This window comes from Dasypus novemcinctus, chromosome 9, assembly GCF_030445035.2.
Source record: "Dasypus novemcinctus isolate mDasNov1 chromosome 9, mDasNov1.1.hap2, whole genome shotgun sequence".
Classification (NCBI taxonomy): Eukaryota; Metazoa; Chordata; class Mammalia; order Cingulata; family Dasypodidae; genus Dasypus; species Dasypus novemcinctus.
Window position 1 is genome coordinate 126054121 of NC_080681.1, and position 12693 is coordinate 126066813.

At 61.0% G+C, this 12693-nt stretch overlaps 1 protein-coding gene across 33 annotated transcripts in view; it reads right to left on the reverse strand.

Moving 5' to 3' along the window:
- Positions 1-12693, reverse strand: part of CAMTA1 (calmodulin binding transcription activator 1) — a 938154-nt gene that overhangs the window by 253130 nt on the left and 672331 nt on the right. For 26 of the 33 annotated variants that reach the window (XM_058304522.2, XM_058304520.2, XM_058304502.2 and 23 more), the window contains one exon: positions 9238-9309. The exons of the other annotated variants lie outside the window; for them this stretch is intronic. In XM_058304522.2, the coding sequence (XP_058160505.1) occupies positions 9238-9309 (72 nt within the window). The remainder of the gene's footprint in view (positions 1-9237; positions 9310-12693) is intronic. 33 annotated transcript variants of the gene reach the window in all.

Sequence of the window (12693 nt, forward strand, 5' to 3'; positions counted from 1 at the left end):
CTATCGACCTCCTCTGAATTTCACTCTTGGCCTTTTGAGTTCTCTCGGAGGCAAAATGGAAAGTGTTTCCTGGAGGCAAACTTCTGTCTTTCACTCCGGAAACCAGAGCATCCCCTTTGCTCCAAAGGAGCCTGGGATGTTAAGGAGAGAATGTCAGCAGAAGACGACATGAAAGGAGAATTACAGCAAAGCCCCGCTTCCACGGGCCGTTTAGAAGGGAAATGAGGCGGCTCCGCGTTCTCCCTGTCTTTGAAGGGAGCTGGAATTGTTTGGCTTGATAAATACAGAGAGGAACCACGGGCACCCCGGCGCGCTGCCCTTACGCTTAAAACCGCCGACAGCCCCGTGCCGGAGGCGTGAGCCCCGGCGGGGCCCGGAGGATTAAGAGATTGACAAGTCCTGGATAATAAGACTAATTAATAATCCCATCTCTAAGGGACCTCGGCTCCGGCAGCTTCACCCTCCCTCTGTCTGTGGGTGGGTAGCCCGGGCCCCCAAGCGCTGAGTGACAGTGGGGGCCGGGCGGGGCCAGGCAGGGAGCAGAGGGGCAGGGAAGTCGCCAGGATCCGGGGGCTCTAGTTCACTTTAACCATACCATTCCCACCTGGGACTGCAGAGGCAGTGAGGGGGCAGCGTTGGGGACCCCCAACCACCCCCCCCCCCACCGCCTACCCAGGCCCTAGAGGGAAAGAAGCTGGAAATAGCCCCAGCCGTGCCTGCATCCTGGGGACCGAGCGCTGTACGAAGACTCCGTGTGGGTTGGCACGGCCTGCCGATGACCCTGGCACCAGGCTTCACTGGGCCGGCTCTCGTGGCCAGTATAAGGCAGAGCTGGGTGGGCCCAGAAGGAACCCAGTAGGGGGCTTTTCCTGCTGCTTGATGGCCCTCCTCCTGTACTCAACACCCCCCTTTGGTTATAAGGTGGGGGCAGAGGGTCCGACTTTCCCCGAGGACTCGGTGGCCTGAGCGGCCACTTTGCCCGGTGAAGGTCAAGCTGCTGGGCCTGCAGGTCGCCACGGAAGGCTGCCCCGGCTGTGCCCTCCCCAGGGACCAGCTGAAAGTGCCAACTCCTCTGCCTGCCAGGACGTACTCCCATTCCCAGAGAAGGGAAATGGATAAAAGACCCTTCTGGAAAATGCCCAGTGACTTTCTGTAGGCTAATGGCCGCTGCTGGGGGAACGCTGTATTTTCTGGAGGCTTTCGGTGGGTACGGCAGAGGCCTTGGCATCGTAAATTGCAATCAAGCAAAGATGTCTAAGAAGGAAATAATATCAGCTCTGCTGTGCAGGCTTGGCGAGATTCCTGAAATCTTAATGGAATTGAGCAATTTTTTGCATAACACTGTAAATTTCTAGTGTCTACCTTATCTTCTCATCGTGTTATTCAAGGGACATTAAATGGAGCAAGATGTGAACGCTACCCGGGAGAAGAATGCAGCTCAAGAATTATCTGGCCGATACCACGGTTCATTTTCTAGTTCTCTTTTCCAGAATCCGCCCCTTCCCCGCCACCACAGGGCTTCCCAGTAGCTGCGTGCTTGTGTTTCCCCAGGTACAGAGCCTTCCTGATGGCTTTGGCTAATGACCCTGTCCTGTGACCCTCTGACCCTGGGCCCCTCCGCTTGCCTCTGCCTGTCCAGCCTGGGCCTTAACCCAGGAATGCCCCCTCCCCTCTCTCCCCACCGGACCCCCTCCATCCAGTGCCTCTTTCCTCTCCTCCTGGAAGGTGGTTTCCGTGAGCCTTGTCCTGTCACCCCACAGCCCCCTGCACTTGCCCATCTTGATAATTACTGACGGAAACCACCATTGCTAGACTGGAGGCGCCGTGCCTCTCGTGCACATCAAGGCCTGTTGACCTTGATGTGACCTTGACCACATTTCTTAATTGCTCCCAGCCTCGTAGTCATGTGGCAATAATAACCTTTGGCCCTCCCAGGGCGGGTAAAATGCTGGGCTCAGGACCGGGTGCTGGGAGGCCCGCAGCATAGGATTGCGTTGTCATGGTTATGACAATAAAACCCAGAACGGCCACTGTCAGCATTGCCAGCCTTGGAACTGCTCTGCTCTGTCCCCGTTGCTCCTGAGCCCGAGCAGAGACCCAAGATGGGGGCAGTGTGGGTCCCCCGCGACCCCGCAAGCCACCAGACTGGCACCAGCCTAGGACAACCCTCCCGGGGCTTTCTTCCTGACACCCTGTGGGGATCTGTGGAACGGGGGCCTTTGAGAGCCGAGACCCCCATGCAGCCACAACCCCACCCCTGCCACGTGTCAGAAAGGGTTTGGAAGAAATCCCCGCCCCCTTCCTCCCCTCCTTCCAGCTCACGCTCGCCTCATGCCAGGCACCCTTTTCTGCACTCATTGCATCTGCCACCAGCTAGGCAGAATTCTGGGGTCGGAAGGGACTGTGACACTGCAGGGTCTGTCCCCTCTTGCTCCCTGGAGGACCCCTTGCCAAACACTCAGGGACCAGCGCTCCTGCCCTTGGGCCCTGAGTCCCCGGTGGACCTTGCTGTGACCATCCTTGTAATCGACTGGCCGGCCAGTCCCTGGGGAGGGCCTCGCTCTCCGAGCACACAATAAGCTTTGTGAGGGCCTCTCCCTGCAGGGAGCCGCCCAAAGACGCTCCCGGGTCAGCCCTAGCGTGGCGGCCAAGAGGCGGCCCTATGGAGACCCACGTCAGCTCCCAGCCCCCAGGGAAATCGAGGCCCTGGGTGGGGTAGGGCGGGCTTTGTGGCAGGGAATGATGGGCTCGCTGTCGTCCATAGCATGGGACGCGGTCCTGCGAGTTCGCACGTCCAGAGGTCAGCAAGGTGCTTTCTTGCTCCCCTCCACGCACAGCCACCTGCCCCCGTGCAGGCCTGCCCCACTGCGGCCGCTGAGCTGGCTGAGGACGGGTCCATATCTGTTTAAAGGGCCTGGGGGCCTCAGCAAGGCTGGAGACCCTTATTCTCTCCGGCCCTCAGTTCTTGTCTGAAAAACTGGAGTGGATTTACCCCAGCCCCTACTCCCTCCCAGAGTTGCCAGGAGAAACAAGTCACGCCGGGCTCGGGGTCCCCGACCGCGGGCCGAGGGGCTGCCCGGCGCCAGGCCCGTGGCCTCCCTGAGCCCCCGCAGGGGACAGCCCCTGTCGGAAGGCCTCTACCACAACGGCCCCATCCGTGGCGTGTGCCGTGTCTCTGTTCTTGGTGGCCGAGGGTAAGACGCAGGGCTTGTAAGAAGACACAGGGCTGCGCTGAGCTCTTGACTTTCCCGCCTGGCCCCAACCTGGGCGCCGCGTCTGCGGGAGGCCCGCGGGGTGGGGTCTGGCAGCCCGGCAGCTCCCCCTCCCTCCATCTGCGCACACAGCACCAGCTCGCTTCTCTTCCTTGAGGCCGGTCAAAGCGTCCTCATGGGACAGCACGTCAGCCCAATGTCAACGGCGCAACGCCCCGTGGCGGGGAGCCCCGCGGAATCTCCGGTCTCCATGACACACGGCGCCGTCTCAGGGCCCCCGCGCGGCGTGTGCTCCTTAAAGCTTTATTTCCCAGCCACTTCTACTTTGCCCTGATGAAACATAAAAACAGTTACTGAGCAAAAAGCCTCGGGTATTTTTTATGAAGCTATAATATTCTCCATCTTTAAAAAAGGTTGGAAAAAAAAAAAAGAAAGAAAGGTAGGATGCCAGATGATCTCATGCGTTCTGGGGACGCGTGTGCCAGCTCACACCGAGTGGCAGAGCACTCCCCACCAGGACGAGGCCGAAGACGCAGGGGCGAGGGGGATGCACTCCTGGGGCAGCAGGGGGTCGCCCCACCTGAGTCCTATCCCTTTGGTGACAAGCTCACACCAGGCAATCCAGATGGGCCCTGCTTCCAGGTGGAGGGAGGCAGATGGCGGGGGACTTGCCGAAGGCAGATCGCGCCCCAAACAGCTTTCAGGTCTGTTTGGAGGGACATTTATGGTGACAAGAGTGCCACCATTGCTCAGTGCTCCTTAAAAACGTGGTGCAGAGGGGGACAGTGCGGGGATGGTGCTATGCTCCCGGCCAGCTCGTGCTTTGGGAGGGCGCTGGCTCCGGCCATCCCAGCTTCGACGTGATTGATAAAGAGGAGACGCAGTGTGGAGGCGCTTGGGGATCACAGAGGCTCTCTCCGGTCCCTCTTGGCGTGGCTTACAGATCCGCCTGGGGCCACCCAGGATCCAGCTTGTGCACTGGCTGCAGGCCAGGACCTGGGCTGCCTTTTCCTCTGCCTGGAATCTAATTTATATTTAATCCCCACCCTGCCCTATGCAGTTGATGTTACTATTAGTCCCATTTTACTGATGAGAAATGGAGACTGAGAAATGACATAACTCACCCGGGGCCACAAGGCTCGTGAGGGCCACCATGCCAACCCCCCGTGTTTAAGGTCTCTATGTCAGCCCAGCAGAGGATCCTGGGCCCGGGGGTGCCCTCGGGAGGGGGCGCGTGGGACCCGGCCAGTCCCAGGCCTCGTGCAGGTCCCCAGGGATTTTCTGGGGAACCGGCCCCGGGGCACCCTGATTTCAGACTTCTGGCCTCCGAACTGGGAGACGAGGGCTTTCTGTCGCCCAAAGATCCCAGTCCGTGGCCCTTCGTCAAGGCAACTGGGGAAACTGAGACACAGCCCTGCTGTGGGTCCAGCGCCGGCCAAGCTGCCGGCACCTGTGCGTACTGGGAACTTGAGTTTTCTGGAAAACCGGACAGGGCGCCTGCTCCCGGCAGAAGGACCCACTGGCCTGTGCCCACCCCGCAGAGGCGGGGGGCTGCAAGAAACCTGGGAGGCATGTCTCCCCCAGGGCACCCAGGGCGCTGCTGGCTGCCTCGGGAAGCGTCAGGGCGGTGGGGAGCTGACCACACCATGGCCGGCGCCTGCCGTGGCCTTTGGCACGGCCCAGCTGGTATCCGAAGCCCTGGACTCACGGGGCTGGTGGGGACGTGCGGAGGGATGGCACTTGAGGGTGAGCAGCAGGGTGCGCAGAGGTGGGAGGTGGGGACTCGCGGGTGCTGGCCACTCGGCCCCCCGAGCCTCCGTCTAAGAAGGGGCCGTGGGGGGACGGCCAAGGTTCTGACGGGAGCTCAGGCCTCGGAGCTCCTCCTGGGCCCGCTCCCCACTAACTGAATGACAGGGGGCTTGTGGGGGCCTCAGTCTCCTCGGTGGTGGAACGGGGGCATGCCATGAGGCTTTGGGCGGCACAGGTACTACACACTCTCAGTTGCCCAGGCAGAACTAGAAACCAGATGCCTGGACTCCAAATCCAGTGCTCCTCCTAACCATCCCACCACACTCCAAGGATCCAGCATCCACCGGGTCCGGGGGCCTCCCCAGAATCCTAGCACCCCTGCTTCATGGCCGTGCGCTCATGGCCCCATGGCCTCGCTCTGGGCGCCTAGAGGGTGCCGGCCGGGAACCCCGCGGCGTCCTCCCCAGTGCGCTGGGCTCGGCAGCCCACGGCCCCAACGCTCAATGGCAGGCACGCCGGACACACCCCCGCTTCCCTGGAGCACAGAAAACACTCATTAAGCATTTCAGAGGACAAGGGCGAAAAGAAAAACACTCATTAGAAGCAGAAATCGTTTCCAAGCAAACCGTACAGAAATCTGCTGGGAGGTCTGGTCTGAAATGGGGCTGACTGGACCACCCGAGGGATGGGGTGTGGGGCGGGGGGGCCCTGAGTCTCTGCTGCCCACTCAGTCACTGTTAGAAAATTGCCAATGGGAGAGTCGAGAAGGAGGCGGGGGGCCGTGCCTGCCCGGCTCGCCCCTCGGAGCAGGGCGCCGGCGGGGGCCCCCTGACTGCCGTGACTGGCAGCACCCCTTGTCCAGCTCTGCCCTGGCTGACCAGCCGGGTGACCAGGCGCTGGCCCTGGGCTTCACCGTCCCCTTCTAGAAAATGCAGCTGGTTGAAGGAGCCCACAGGTCCTGCCAGCTCTGCCGAGAGGAGCCTCTGAGGACGCGGTCATGACTCGGCAAGGCTCTCTGTGTCTCGGGGCAAGTCTGGAGGCTCCAGCCCATCCCCAGCTCAGGGCACCCCAGGGCACCTCCCTGCTCACACCCGGGCACCCCTGAGCCACCCTGGCGTCCCCACGCGGTGCCCAGCGGTCATGCACCCTCGGACCACATGGGCTCCAGGGCCCTTGGTTCTTCGGGGGCTACTGCGTGTGCTCGTGTCCTCCTAAAAGATGTGTGGGCAGCACAGAGAGAGAAAACGAGAGCGGAGAGCCGGCCTGAGGGCCACCGAGCCTGCCACCCCGTGGGCCAGCTGCGCAGCGTCCTCCGCCCCTCCCCGAGGTCTGGTCTCCGCGCCCCAGGGTCCACTGCTGGTTATTCCCCGTCCTGGAGCAGGCGGACACCAGTGCTGGCCCCTCCCCGCCGTGGTCTTGGGCGCCTGGTATGAGGGAGACTGAGGAACGCAAGCCCCTTCTCCAGGGAGCCGACGGGCGGGTGGGAGAGCTGGCAGGCCTGGACGACATCCCCACTGGGCCTGTCACTGGCTGCGGTGAAGGGATCCCAGAGGACAGTGGGCTGGTGGGAGAAGACGGCCACCGAGTGGCGGGTGGAGCGGTGACCACTCCTCGAGACCATGCTCCTTTATCCCCAAGCACCCCTGCCACCCTCCAAGCCCCCTGCCTCTCTCGCAGGCGCCCTCTGGCATTCGTTTGCCCCTTTCATCCATCCCCAGTCCCCCCACAGCCCGCTGGCGCCCGGCGGCGGGTCCTCAGGGGGCATTTCGGCACCGCCTCTCTTCCCCGCCCTCGCTGCGCCCGCCCTGACACCTTTCCTCACGCCCCATCTTTCTTCTTGGTAATTGGCATCAGAGACGAACCTGGGCCAGTTTCCATCTGGGCCAGTGTCTCAGGCTTCTTTCCCACTTAATGTCAAAGAGAGTAAACCTGGCTGTGCCTACGTCACCCTGGTGGTGTAATCAGCTCCAGGGACAGCGGCCGGAGCCTTCGTTAGCTCCACAAGCCGCGCTGCCTGCTGCGGCCTCAGCGCTCCAGCCCCGGCCGGGCAGCCTGGGGGGTGCTGGAGCGCCCCCCACCTGTGAGCACCCCTGCCTGATCCCGGAAACAAGAGCCATGCCCGAGGACACGGAGGAGAGCGGGTGGAGTGACAAATCCCCCCCAGGACGTGGGAGGGAAAATGGAGAGGCCCTTAATCAGCCGTGAAGAAGCCAGATTCCGTGATACTGGCCTTTGGGGAGACGCTGGCTTCCCCGCCAGCTGGCAGGAGCCAGCCGACACACATGAGTCTCCCCAGGAATGTCTCCTGCATACAGAGCCCAGGAAATTGCAGCAGGGGAGGGGGAGGCTGGGGCCGAGGCCTGGGACCCCCTGCTCCCCGCTGGCTGGGCATCTAGGCAGGGGCCCCGGCTAGGGGGCCTGGCTGGGGGGCCACGGCGAATGGAAAGCAGTTTGGGAAGTAATAAGCTCAGACCCACGGCCGCCCACTGGTGTCTGACTCCAGGAAAATAAATGTAGTGGAATTAAACAGCCACGAGAGTGTGATGGAACAAAGGTGGGGGGCGGGGGGCAGAGGCATGGGTGGGGGCGAGCCGGCAGGCAGCCAGGGCTGCTGGAGGGGGGCAGCTGGCAGGAAGCCAGCTTCCGGGGGTGCTGCTCCAACAGGGGGGCACTGGTGAGCGGGGGCTAGAGACAGCTTGCCAAAGAGGAGTTCTGACTGGGGGGTGGTGGGTGCTTGGCACGGAAACCGGAAACCAGACCCCGGAGTTTGGGAGGACAAGAAAGCAGGCGGCAGGGGCTGCAGGCTGCCCAGGGCGAAGTCGGCAGCCAGGGTTTGACCCGGGGACGCAGGGACAGCTCTGGCTCCCCCAGAACCCTGCGCACACGGTGGGCCCCCACTCTGTGCCCACAGCTGGGGGGCAGAGGAAACCTTCGACGCCCCATGCAGTGCCTTTGGGGCCGTCCTCACCGACAAAGAGCCCGCGGGCTCCTCCCGTGAACCCATTCACCAACCTCCCACCAGAAAGCCGGCCTGAGCAGCTAGAGAGCCAGGGGCCACCTGCCAGCTGGCAGGAGGGACAGACGCAGGGAGAGGAAAGCAGGGCGGGGGGCAGGGGGCCGCGGCGTCTGCGGATCGGCACTTCCTCGGAGGGTCTCAGGCACTGTGCGCTAATGAACTTGCTGGGCCAGAGGCAATTATTTCTGGGAACTGAGGAGGAACGGAAAGGCTGGAGGCCGGGCACTGGGGGGAGCTGATGTCCAGGCTGACCTTGGACCTCCACCCTGGGGTTGCGCTGGGCTCCGTGGGCGCCTCCCAGGCCACCTTGCCGGGACCAGAGGCTCGCTTCTCCCTGAACATGTGCCGTGGGGCTTGCTCTCCCCGTCCGCCCAGGAACCCCATCCCAATCACGCACCCCAGCTCAGAGAGGTCCCCAAACCACTGCAGGCCGGGGGTTTGCTGACCTGCACAACAGTGGCTGCAGCAAGTGGCCCCATGGTGGCCAAGGCCAGAGGCAGCGATGGCTGGGTGGCGGCAGAGGGAGGGTCTGGGGGTGATGGGGCGCAACCCACGGAGAACGGGTTCCACCAAGCAGCCGCGGCTCAGGGGTCCGGCCTGGTGGTGGGTCCCCCGACCTTCAGGCTTCCCCGGGGCAGCAACCTCGTCAGTGGGAGCCACGAGCCCGACAGCTGGGCGGGCACCCCCTGCCAGCGAGAGGACACACCTGCTCAGCAAGCGCCGGGCTGCGCGGGGGACCTCGGCCCAGCAGGGATGGCTGCTGGAGGCTCCCGTGCCACCGCCTTCTCCATCCCGCTGCCTGGCGACCATCACCCACCGATCCTGGAGCCCCTCCTCTCCGAACAACCGTGCCAATCGATCTGACCACAACGGGCGCGCTTCCAGAAGCCTCTTCCCCGCGCACGCTTTCCGACCGACCCATGAGAGAGCAGGACTTCGCAGCTCCGGCCAACGGGCCCTGGTTGCACCATCGGGGCGGGATGCTCAGCCTTCTTTCCTACCCTCACTGAAAGGCACCCTGGGCATCCTGGAAACACCTAGTGGGCCACCTGCTCATCAGCTCGGCGAGGCCAACCCTGCCGCCAGCTGGCCGCCCTCCCTGCTCCTGATGACACGAGACCCGCCGTGACGCGTCACCCAGCGTGCGCCTCCAGGAAGCTCGCTGGGACCCCTTGGCCAGAGCCCCGTGCCCACTCAGCTCCCTCCGCGGACCCTTCCCCAGCACAGTCACGGAAGAAGAAGCCAATCCAAGCCACGTACCTGAAGGAGCCAGTAGCACCTCCGGTGGAAGGTGGGGATGATGGAGGAATGGACATAGCAGCCGTACAAGCACTAGGGAGAGAGGAAAAACGAGAATTCAGTTGGAAAGAGGGAAGGAAGGAAGGAGGAAGACGGCACAACAAAGGAGGAGCAAGAGAGGGCCACGGATCCTGCCATGAGCCCCAGGGTGGCGGAGGGGGCGCCTCTGTGTCCAGCTCTAGGACTGAGACGAGGGCTCTGGGGTGGCCTCCAAGAAGCACTGCTGGGAGGCGCCACTGGGCAGGCAGATGTCCAGCTGCGCCCTCCCCTTTGCTGGGCCGCTGGTGGATCTGAGCGTCCAGGGAAGGCCGAGGGCCGAGAAAATGCACATGGGTCCGTTTTGCCAGTACTTCAGGGGTCTTGAAGTTACTCTGAAGTTCATTCAGAGAGTGTAGGCTAAGGCAAGGCAAGGACCGAGGGGTTATAGAATTGATTAAAATACACTCAAACACACCCAGACTTTTCCTGGCGAAGGACCATCGTGCCGTGCAAGGCGGCCCCTGCCTGGGTGTGGGTGGGCGGCCCCTCTCCACGAGGGTTACTTCCTGAGTCTTTTGCACATGCTCACTTTAAATAAACAGTTTGTTTAATTCATATACCTGGGTGTTTTTTTAAAATTAACATAAATCTGCCATTTTTCTGGCAGATGGATTGGATTTTGGAAAACAGCCAAAAGTCAGGCAGAAGCAAGTTGGAGAATAAGGTGGGACTTGAGGTCTAGGGACAGGGTGTGGAGTGGAGGGAGAGGAAGGGCAGTTCTTACGTGGCCCACCCCGAGACCCAGGCCGACGGAGCTGGCGGGGCTAGGGGGTGCCTCAGGGCCAGCTTGCTTGGGGGACGTCAGGGTGGACTGCCTCTGGGGTGCTGGGGAGAGGGGGCAGGCTTGCCGGCAGAGACGGGGTAGAGGGGTCTCACGAGAAGAAGGCTCATGAACAGGCCCTTCTCGTAAGTGCACCCGGAAAGTGTGAGCAGGAGCTAGGGGCCACCCACAGACAGGTGGTCAGCTTGGAGAGGAAACTCTCAGGTAACCTGGGACCGGGCCCAGCTCAAAACCAGGGTCAAAGTCTTTCCCTTTGCAGCCTCCACTTCCAATTTGGAGTGTGTCCTTCCCATCCCCTTGGGAGGTCCCCAGGCTTCCTGAGGCACAGCTTCCAGAAGGAGTGGGCAGGACACAGAGCTGGGAAGGGTTTCATGTTCACCTCTCATTCCTTATCTGAATCTCCCTGCGGGCCCCATCTACCACCACCACCCCCAGACACCCCAGAGAGAAATGGTCCACAGCCCTGGATTTGAAGTTTGCGTTAGATACGATTTACTCCCCCAAAAGACCAATTGTGGCTTGGTTAGACCAGGACTCCGTTTGAGCCCTGTCTGTCTGATTAGCAGGGTTGAAAAAGAAATCATTTTGGACTGTGGGATTCTGGCTGCAAGAAAATCAGATTTCCAATATGTTAGAAGTTCTACAGATTGCTGTCAGCTGGGATTTAAGCCCTGTACAAACCAAACAAACAAAGCGGAAATTAATTTAAACGATTCCCTTGCAGTTCTTGCCCACAAAATGTATTTATTATTAAGAAGGCAATATTCTTTCCTGAGTTTTCCTGTTTCCAATACACTGCGTGCCTTGATAACTCACTCCTTCTTGCCAAAGAGCTTCATGTTTGGACATTTTCTTTAAATGTTTGGTTGCAGTGAATGAGCAACCCACCTGCAACTTTAATCAGCTCTTTTCCTTTGGAATTTGCATGTTCTCATTGGCAATTTCATTACTTTTACTCGTGCAATGAGCCAAATATAGGGAGACATAAATTGTTGAGAGGAGAAGTTTCTCACATCCCTTTGAAAGAAAAGGCATTGCGTTTGCTCTTTCCGGCGGTTTATATTAAATCTTTGTAGAGTTTGCAATGACCTCCCCACTTCACCTGCCTCTCTCTCTGTCCTCTGTTATTTCTCCGACTTGGAAAGAACATGGCTGAATTCCACCGTCATTTCCCCTTCCAGTCCCTGCCTGTCTGCTTGGTCCTCCCAGGAGCCTTCGAGAATGTGCCCAAACCCTGCTGCGTGTCCATTCTGGGCACAGATGGAGAAGACAGCGCGGTGCCGGTTCTTCCCTGAACCACCCAGCCCCTATTCCTGGGGGCTTCGCCTACCAGAACTGCCCAGAACCACCCGAGAAGCAAAATCCCCGTCACAGAGAAAGATCACAGTTTCTCCAACAGGGCTCATGCATTTTAATCAGGGGAGCCCTCGGGGCTCGCTCAGAACGAGGGACTCTATTTTTAGATGTTACTCTCATCCCTGGGTTCTCTGGCTTCTCTGGTCTCGTCAGTGGAGCAGGGTGATCTTGGGGAAGGGGAGCAGGGCTGGGGAGGCCTCTCCATGATGAGAGAAGCTCTGTCTCAGGGCATCAGGGGGAGAGCGAGGGCCAAGAGCCCCCAGGACGCAGCCGGGGCGCCAGGCACCCTCCTGCTGGCCCTGGCTCCCCTGGTTTCCTTAAGGCTTTGTCTTTCCCCGTCGGGGAGCTCCTCTGGGAGCCTCAGGCTCTTCTAGAGTGAAGATGGTCACCAGTTCTCCCACCCTCGCCACCCCCGGGTCGCAGATCTCTGCACAGGAAGGGGCCTCAAACTGGAAATATTGACATTTTACTCCTGGCCCCCAGAATGCTAAAGAGTTTCCAACGCACATTAGGAAGCTTTCTTGAGCAGTGACTCACACCTTTGTGCTTAAAGGGTTACGCTCTAGTCTCAAGGAAAACGGGCTGGCGTTGAGCGGCTCCTTCACGGTCCTTGTGGGGAAAGAGGCTCACAGTGACCCACACTGGCTGAGCTGGGGTCACCCACTAGGGGCTTACAGGACCCTGCTTGAGGTGGGAGGCTGGGCCGGGTCCTTGTGCATTAAACGGGCCCCGTCCTAATCCGCTCTCAGGGGAGCTCAGCGCAGGCTTGAAGGATGAGGGCAGGCGGGCCAGGGGAAGAGCTGGGGAAGGAGAGGGTTTCCAGCCGCAGGAAAAGCATATGGGGAGGATGGGAGCGGGCTGGGTGGGAGGGCCTGTAAGGACCTTCGGATGGATAAACTGCAACCGGGGACCGTGGCGAGAGTCAAGGCGGGGGACGCCACGAAGAGCCCCATGCGCCACAGTAGGGGGTTGGGTCGTTTCCTTGGGGCGGTGGGAGCAAAGGCATGGCATGGTCAGTTCTGTGTCTGGAAAGCTCACTCTGGTGGCACTGAGGGCAGCCGGAGGAGGGGACGGCCGGAGCACCCGGGCCAGATGGGGAGGCGTGCTGGGGGCCCCGTGATGGCAGGAGGAAGCAGCGAGGGTGCAGAGAAGGGGACACCCGTGGCCGGTGTCAGGATGGTGCCCGGCATTCCCAAACGGGTGTGGGATGGTCCCACTCTGGGATGGGGAACTTGGGGGGT